Source organism: Nannospalax galili, unplaced genomic scaffold (assembly GCF_000622305.1).
Source record: "Nannospalax galili isolate Female #2095 unplaced genomic scaffold, S.galili_v1.0 scaffold931, whole genome shotgun sequence".
Classification (NCBI taxonomy): Eukaryota; Metazoa; Chordata; class Mammalia; order Rodentia; family Spalacidae; genus Nannospalax; species Nannospalax galili.
Genome location: NW_008330062.1, coordinates 984,252 through 992,678, shown reverse-complemented (window position 1 = coordinate 992,678; position 8,427 = coordinate 984,252). Strand labels below are relative to the sequence as shown.

At 44.2% G+C, this 8,427-nt stretch overlaps 1 protein-coding gene across 1 annotated transcript; it reads left to right on the top strand.

Annotated features, from left to right (window-relative positions):
* Positions 1-2,666: 2,666 nt before the first annotated feature.
* Positions 2,667-3,050, top strand: LOC103741347. Its single transcript, XM_008842107.1, is given in 3 exon segments — positions 2,667-2,841; positions 2,844-2,968; positions 2,970-3,050. Coding segments are annotated over 3 exon segments (381 nt in total).
* Positions 3,051-8,427: the final 5,377 nt, after the last annotated feature.

Genomic DNA, 8,427 nt, shown 5'->3' with positions numbered 1-8,427 from the left:
ATCTGCTTCAAGAAGCAGCGTTACAGGGCTGTAAGCAAAGATGAAAGGCTATGATTAACAGGTCCCACATCTGCACAGGGGAGGATGAACTTGAGTGTTTGCCAGTCTCTAGACCTCAAAGAGTGAATATACTTGATTGATAACGAAATGATGAGCAGTCTTTCCCATGTCCTTCCTGTGTGGCAGACACAGTATTAGGTACTTTCCATCCACTGGGCTCTCACAACATTCTGAAGAGTTGTGCCCTGTTTTCACCTATATCTTACAGATGAAAAGACTGAGGCTTAGAAAAAGAAAGGAATTTATCCACCACCACAGAGGAGATAGGACATTGACATTAAAAGTAGACAAAAAAAAAAAAAAAAAAGTAAAAAAAAAAAAAAAAAAAAAAAAAAAAAAAGCAAAAGCTTGTATTACTAGGATCCTTAATGATGAAGATTTAAAAAACAAGAAGCAAATCTTGTCTGATGTATCTACTGGGGCATCTCCACTGGTCTAGCTGTATGGTGGGAGTCACTTGTCCATCACATAGAGGTGGAGCCTGTGATCTATTGCACTAGATCAATAGAAAGTACCGTAGGGAGAGGAGGGAGATGCAGGTTCCCAGTGAACCAGAGTAGGAAAGAATGTTCTGTGCTTAGACCAAGGCTTAAAACCAGACATCCTCCCGAGGTCACTCCGGAAGCTTCTCAAAGGCAGAATCTGTGTGTTGCTTGGGTGAGGTTCTGCGATTCTAGCCAGAGCCCTTCTCTGAGACCTCAAACAAATGAAAAGTAAACCCAAAAGTCAAAGGGAGATTGGAATTCCAGGCAGAAGGTTATTTGGAGGTCTAGAGTCAACACAGGCTCCTTTAGCCTCTTCCACACTGTTCCCGAAGGCAGAGGCAGAGGCAGGCCCTTGATATGCTATGAGAGTTGCCTCTGCCCATGGAGATTAGAGCAAAGAGCACCATTACCCTGCCGCCCCAATGAGAAAATCTGAATACTCTAGGAAACAGGAAGCCACTCCTAGGTTAGCCACCTCCGAACCTCAGACTGTTCCCATTCTCTTCAGGGGTTAAGTCATCTCTTTTCACAGCAGAAAAGCAATGAAGGAAAAGATAGGGTGGGCTGTTTCTGAGTGCTTTTAAGGCAGATTCACTATTTGCCATAGTCTCAATGTCTGTGCTAATTCAAAATTCAAATGTTAAAATCCAAACCCCCAAGTTATTAGGGGTGTCCATACATGCTGGTTCAGCCTTTATGAATGGGACTGTGATCTCATAAGAGAGGCCTAAGGAGACCACTCACCCTCCCACCATGCAGTGGTGAAGTGTAAAGTCACTCTCAATGAATTAGAAAGCAAGTCCTCTCCAGACTCGAATTTGGTCCAAGCATGGTCTTAACATAGACTCTTAGACTTGATTTTGAATCCCCCGGCCTACAGAAATAAGTTTCTGCTGTTCATAAGCTGTTCGGCTATAGAACTTTGTGATAGATTCCCAGTGGACTGAGCTACCATTTCTTTGTCCATCAAAGGCAAGAAGACATTTTCCCAGGTTAGATTTAATCATCACCCTACATCATGTCTTCACACATCCACATTCTGTGGTCTCATCATGGATGGCATATAATTTCCTGACTCTTGGCTCACAAATTGGCTCCGCGGGTTTGAGTTTACTCAGTGGCATGTCAACGGATGTACCGGTGTGCTGGTGTTGAGATGGGACCGTCCTAAGCACACACAGGCCTCTCTGATTTCACAAATGAAGAACATGATCCTGTCAGCTCTCTGGCATCTAAATGGATGACATAGGTAAGGGGAGATGGAGCAGCCTCCTTAACAATCCCAGCTTGAAACAGAGCTGCCTGACCAAGCGTAGTTTAGATCAACTCAGTACCAGCCAGCGTGGAAATGGTGTTTAAGCCCTTGAGTTTTGGAACGGTCTGTCACACAACAATAGCTAATACATACATCTTATTTGTTGAGTTTGAATCCCTGGCCTAGTAATCTCCTCAGAATAGATTAGGTGTTCCTTAAATATGTGTGGTTTGAATTAATGAATAAAATAACCTTTGTTTTTAAGCAAAATCATAATATCTCAATAACAGAGAGCAGAGATGGTGATATCCACCCATGTGATTTTCAAGGTGTAAGAATGAAAAAGGCAAGAGAATACCTTCTCATGATAAGGGTCATTATGCACTTAATGGCTTAGGAATCCGGGTCTGAGGGTCACCTACCTCCCTTTGGCATCACCTAAAGCCAGATGATTCATCATGTCACAAAGTACAGTCTGCTGAAGGCGCTTTCTTCACTGCCTTTTGGATTCTGATGGGATGGATGTACCAACATTACCAGGCTTTTATTTGTATCCCATGCTGATCTGAGTGTATGGCCACCTCTACCCTGAGGCACCAAAGTCCAGCTAGAAGTTGCCAGGGACAAGGCAGACCCGCCCTTTCCTCCTATTTTTCCAGAAGAAAATTTCCAAAACATCTGAGAAACACATGCCTTCCCAGACGGACTTGATGCTAATTCTCACAAGCAGCATTCTTGAAGGTGGACCACCAGGTGGAAGGAGTAATCTTCAGAGAGCTGCCTTCCCAACGGAACGGTGACAGCTTGTGCTTGACGGGGAGTCCTGTTGTATTCCGAGGTGTGAAGGGAAGGCATGAACTGCGCATATGCTGTGCCATACAGTTTTGCCTACAAACGCGTGCAGCTTCCTTGTAGCTGTGAATGCTCTGTTCCTCTCCTCTTCACCCTTGATGATTCGCGAACACACAGGATCGAGCTGCGTGAGGCAGAGCATTCCCCACGTGGTAAGCAAAGGAAGATGTGGGTCTGATGGTTCAACCCACTGGGTGGATGGCCATGTGTGATGGAATGTTCGAGCTTGAGGTGGAACAGCCACCCTTCTATGGGCAGCCTTTCCGCCATGGTGGCATCAAACTTTTGGGTTTCCTGGAAGGATTTTACTGGTATAAACAGACTTTACAAAGGCAAATGTCCTTCTGGAGGAAGTGGATATGAAAGACACCTACTGGATAAGAGGCTGTGCAAACTAGGGACAGTCAATTGGCACAAAAAGAAACAAAATTCATGGTCCACTCGTAGGCGGCATAGTTTGAAGGCTGTGCTAAGGTAGGATTAAAAATCTCAGCCTAAAACACGAAAGTGCCTCTATCTTTGTCACTTAGGACAAGAGACCTCTCCCAATTCTTCAGATTGGGAGAGAGGGTGTAAAAGCCAGATGGAGGGGAGCTAGAAAGGGAGAAGGGAGGACAGAGGGAAGAAGGAAGGAGAGTGGGGAGAGGAGGAAGTTCAGTCCGGATCCTTAGGGTGCGCAAAGCTAATTCTGTGCATCCTACATGCGGTGCACTGGATACTATTCCACGCACAGTTCCTAAATGAATTATTAAATGTCAACTCAAGATGGCTTAACTAAAATATCCAATTTAATAACCCAAAGTATCTAAAGTAACAATAACAATTTTACAGGTGCATGTAGAGTTGTCAAATCAAACCATCGGAGATAAGCGTAGGGGGTTTGCGTGGAACATCCCCCCCACATCTCACCTCCATCAGTCAGTGCACACTCAGGAGAGCATGCTCCACTTCAATAAAGATCATCTCTTCTGTGTAAGCTTCGCTCTTCAGATCAAGCCAGCAAATCTTTTTCCCTAAAATATAAAGCTAAACAAGATCTCAGTCACAACCAGCAAATCTTTATTAATGTATTCCTTGTGCTACTTCTGAATATTAATAAAAATTAATAATTAATTTTGCCTTTGGCATTGCAAGATATACTAGTTTTAATTAGTGTACTGTACTCCTGTACAATTAAAAAATAATTGATGTCCACGCTTATTGGCGGCGTCTGTGATCTTCTTTTCTGTTGTTATCAACAAATGCCTTGAAAAACAAGGTTCAAGGGTGTCACACTGTCCGCTCGATTTATATACCCCAAGTAACAGGCAAATCTTTTATGATGAAACAGAGCAGTTTTCTGTTTAAATTATACACAAGTATATTAACTAGAAAGAGAAAATTAAAAGCTGATGGCTACAAGGAATAATGGAAAGTCTATAAAAATGTTTTATCTATCAACAAATTTGCCTGGAAAATATCAATGGTCGGCTCCATCTCACAGCTGGAACATGGAGAGGCCATCTTGGATTTGTTATGTCAATTCCACCAAGCATTTAATTCTGATGTCCTCCTTAGTCAGCTTCAGTTATTTAAATTCAGCTTATCATGTTACCATTCTACTACATCATTTTAATTGTGCCATGAACTACTTTATTATAGAAGGCTAAAGTATCTCCCTATGTCTCCTTCTTCCTCTTTCTTCCTTAACAATGCAGAAGTAGGGGACTCAAGAGAGAATGTCTATGGTTGAAGAAGGGGGCACTGCTTCCTTTGACAATGTATGGGGATTCTTGAATGCAGAGAGCATGCTGGTGGTTTAGAAGGAACTAAGTCAGCTTCCACAGCACGTTTCTTGTGGGACCACAAATACATCAGTAAAAGCAAGAGATAAGAGATGATACATTAATAAGAAATAGACAGGGGCTGGAGAGATGGCTCAGCGATTAAGAGTACTGTTGCAGGGGACCTAGGCTCAACATCCAACATCCACATGACAGCTAACAACCGTCCATAACTCCAGTTCCAGAGGATCCGACGCCCTCTTCTTACCTCCACGGACATTATACAACACGGGTGCACTTACACATATACAGGCAATACACTCATACACATAAAACAAAAGTAGTATTTTTTTAAAAAAGAAATAGGCATGGTTTTAAGAGCAAAAAAGGAAGATTCTTACAAGGTCTGTATTGCAGACTTCATCCAGACTCACTGGTTATTCAATATTTTTTAAGGAATAAAACCACAAAGGCTATTTTTCATATTCATGATATTTACAGCAATTTTAATCTGAAAGGAGAGTAAGGAGAGTATAGCTGTGCATAGTGAAACATACCTATAATCAGTGCACAGAGCTATAATCTTTGCATACCCCTATAATCCTTGCACACAGGAGACTGAGGTGTTGTGAGTTCGAAGCCAGCTTGTGTTATGTATGGAGAATTTGTCTCTGCAATTAAACAATCATCAAAATAAAAATAAACAGCAGTTACACTGTACCCAAGGTTCTACGCAAAAAAATGTGATGTCTGGTTTATTGTCTCCATGAGCTTAACATGATCTAAAATGATCTTGGCCAGGTGTGTAAAATCTGTGTTTCCCACTAATCCATATGCCTATGGATCATGTCCTCTCTGGTTTCTCTCATGTTCCCACCATGTCTGGCTCACAGCTGGAAGTCAACCAACATCCATGGATGAATTTGTTCATTCTGACTTAAACGATTGCTTTTCTTTTCCTTCCTCGATTCTGTTAAACTTTCTTTGGCTGTGCCCATCAAGACATGAATGGATAAACAAGCAATAACGGAGTAACCATATAATGGTCGATTACTCAGCAGTAAAATATAATACATCACTAATATACATAGTGCTGTGAATGAATCTCAAACAGTAGCTTGAGCAGTCTGAAACCATTTCAAGGAAGGATATGCTGCATGTTGTATGCGTGCAGGGTTGCAGTGCTGTAGTGAGGGGAGTCAAAAATCTCCGTTTTCTGTGGCCTATGGAGGGCAAAGGGGCATACTGAAAATCTCTGGGACCTGGAAGTGCCCTGAATCTCAATTGGGTTGGTGGTTTTCCTCTCTCTCTCTCTCTCTCTCTCTCTGCCGTGTACTCATCAAACTATATACTTAAAGGCTATGAACTGATGGCATGTAAATTATGCCTTAGATTAAAAAAAATCCCTAGCAATTTGCATTTTCTCTTTCTAGTCTATTGGTAAGAGGAGGAGTGAGTTCAGAAAATGCATACGACTAAGAGTCTCTGAAATTCTCATCCTGTTGTCACTTACCAGGTCCTTGCACAGTTCTGGACAGCAGAGAGCAGAGCTGACAGATGTCTCAGCCTCCCCCCTGATGCACACTCCCACCCAGCTCTACCCTGACCCAAGGGTAGTGTCCAGTGTCTTTCTCTGGCCTCACATGCAGGTATGGGTGGCGGAGGTCTCTTCATTGCAAACAGGCTGCTTTGGCTGCAGAGACGTGCCTGGCTCTTCTTCCAGAAGCTGTGAATAACACTTTTAACAGTACATGCAAATGCTGCGGTCTGCGTCTGCATGCCCAGCTGGTCTGCTGATCAATTTTTACTTCTCAAATTGGGTCAGTGGAAAAGGACAGAGCTTTCTGTTCCCATGATCTCAACACAGTCTCAATTCTATTCACCCTGGGAAACCTGCAAATTCCAGAGCAACCCTTTGGCCTCACTGGGACCACCTTTCAGAAAGGCCCATTGACCCATTTTCTTTGTAGACCTTCATTTAAATAAGGGGTTTAAATTTCCTTGGTCTTAACCGAGACTTAGCTTGAGAATTCCAAGACTGTATTAAGAACAACCAAGTCCAGGGATGAAGTACCCTCTCCTCCCAGTCAGGGCCTGACTACCACTGATGGTCTGTCCAAGATTTCACTATACAACCCCTTCAGGTCAGTAAGAAAACAAAGCAAGTGAGACAGGCCTTCCCAAGAGCAGGCCCTGGTAGAGGGCAGGGCGTATCTGGGGTTCTTTGGAAATTTTCTGTTGGTTTCTTGTAAGAGATCTCTATTCTTTCTGTTCTATCTCCAAGTTACCAACTTTCTCATCTTTTCCAGAACTAGAGATGGAACCCAGGGCCTCGAGCATGCTAGGCAAGTTCTCTATCATTGAGTCATGCCCTCAGCCCCTCACTGGGGGATTCTAGGCAGGTGCTCTACCACTGAGCCACACCCCCAGCCCCTCACTGGGGGATTCTAGGCAGGTGCTCTACCACTGAGCCACACCCCCCCAGCCCCTCACTGGGGGATTCTAGGCAGGTGCTCTACCACTGAGCCACACCCCCAGCCCCTCACTGGGGGATTCTAGGCAGGTGCTCTATCTCTAAAGTACATCCCAGCCTTCATTTTACTTTTCACTTTGATTTATTTATTTTTATTTGTACAAGTGTTTTGATTGTTGGTATGTTTATTGGTGTGTGTGTGTGTGTGTGTGTGTGTGTGTGTGTGTGTTGTCCACAAAGGCCAGAAGAGGATGACAGCATCATCATGTGGGTGACAGGAACTGAATCGGGGTCCTCTGGAAGAACAGCAAGTGCTCTCATCCCCTTAGCCACCTCTCCAGTCCCTTACTTTTCTCTTTGAGACAGAGTCTCACTAAGTTATTCAGACTGGACTTGAATCCACTGATCAGAGAGAAGGCTTTGTGCTTGTGATTCTCCTATCTCACCAGCCTTGCCACAGAAGCCAAGAAGATAGATGTGAACCACCAGACCTGTGTTCCAATCCCTCCTCTTGACTTGTTCCTATTTCTCTTGACTTGTAGGGGATGGTGGCATGTTTAGAAGCTACCCCTTGCTTAGATCTTTTTACTCCACCGAGGTTGGTTGGTTTTGGGGGGGGGGGGTCCTTGGGGACTTGTGGTGATTGTCTGCACTGTCCCCATAGCCTAAGAGCCTCAACATGAATTTTATACTCACCTCGAAATTTCTGGTTTTCCCAGATCCATCCCATCAACATTCTTTTTTCAGCATTCCTGGTGTTCATCTAGCATCACTTAGGTCATGTCTAAAGACTACTAAAGGTCAAACAAACCAGCCCCTGGGCAACGGTTCTAGTTTGTTTCTGCATTGCTGTGACAAAACACTCTGAACAATACCAACTTGGAGAAAAAATGGTTTATTTGGCTTATCAGCTCCCGGGTCACAGTTCATCAGGGAACTCAAGGTAGGAACTCAGGGCAGGAACGTGGAGGCAGGAGCTGGAGCCACAGGCCTTGGAGGAACATTGCTTACTGGCTTGCTCCCCTGGCCCATGTTCAGCCTGCTTTCTTATACAACATAGGCCTGCCTGCCCAGGAGTGGCACCACCCACAGTGGGCTGGGCCATCCCACATCTCTCAGTAATCAAGAAGATACCCCACAAACATGGTCACAAGCCAGTCCAATGGAGGCAATTTATCAACTGAGGCTCATTCAACCCAGGTGTGTCAAGTTGACACTAAAGCGATCCAGCATAGCAGCCCAGAAGCCTGAGCACAAACAATGAGAGAGCAAACAGCATCTACGAAGTACCAGAGAAGGGATGATGCTGTGTTGGGCTTGGGGAAGAAAGTGAGGTGGAGAGGTGGGACAATCAGAGCCACACCTCCATCAAGTGAAGCTTGGGCAGCATCTTGGTAGAGCGGCCCATCGGTGAGGGTGAAGGAGGCTATCCTGTGCTCAGCAAACACAGGAATATTATGTAGTGAGAGAATGAGAACTGTTCTGTCAAAAGCAGTTTTTTCCCTAACTTCAGACACTGTCCTCCTTGTCCTACATGTG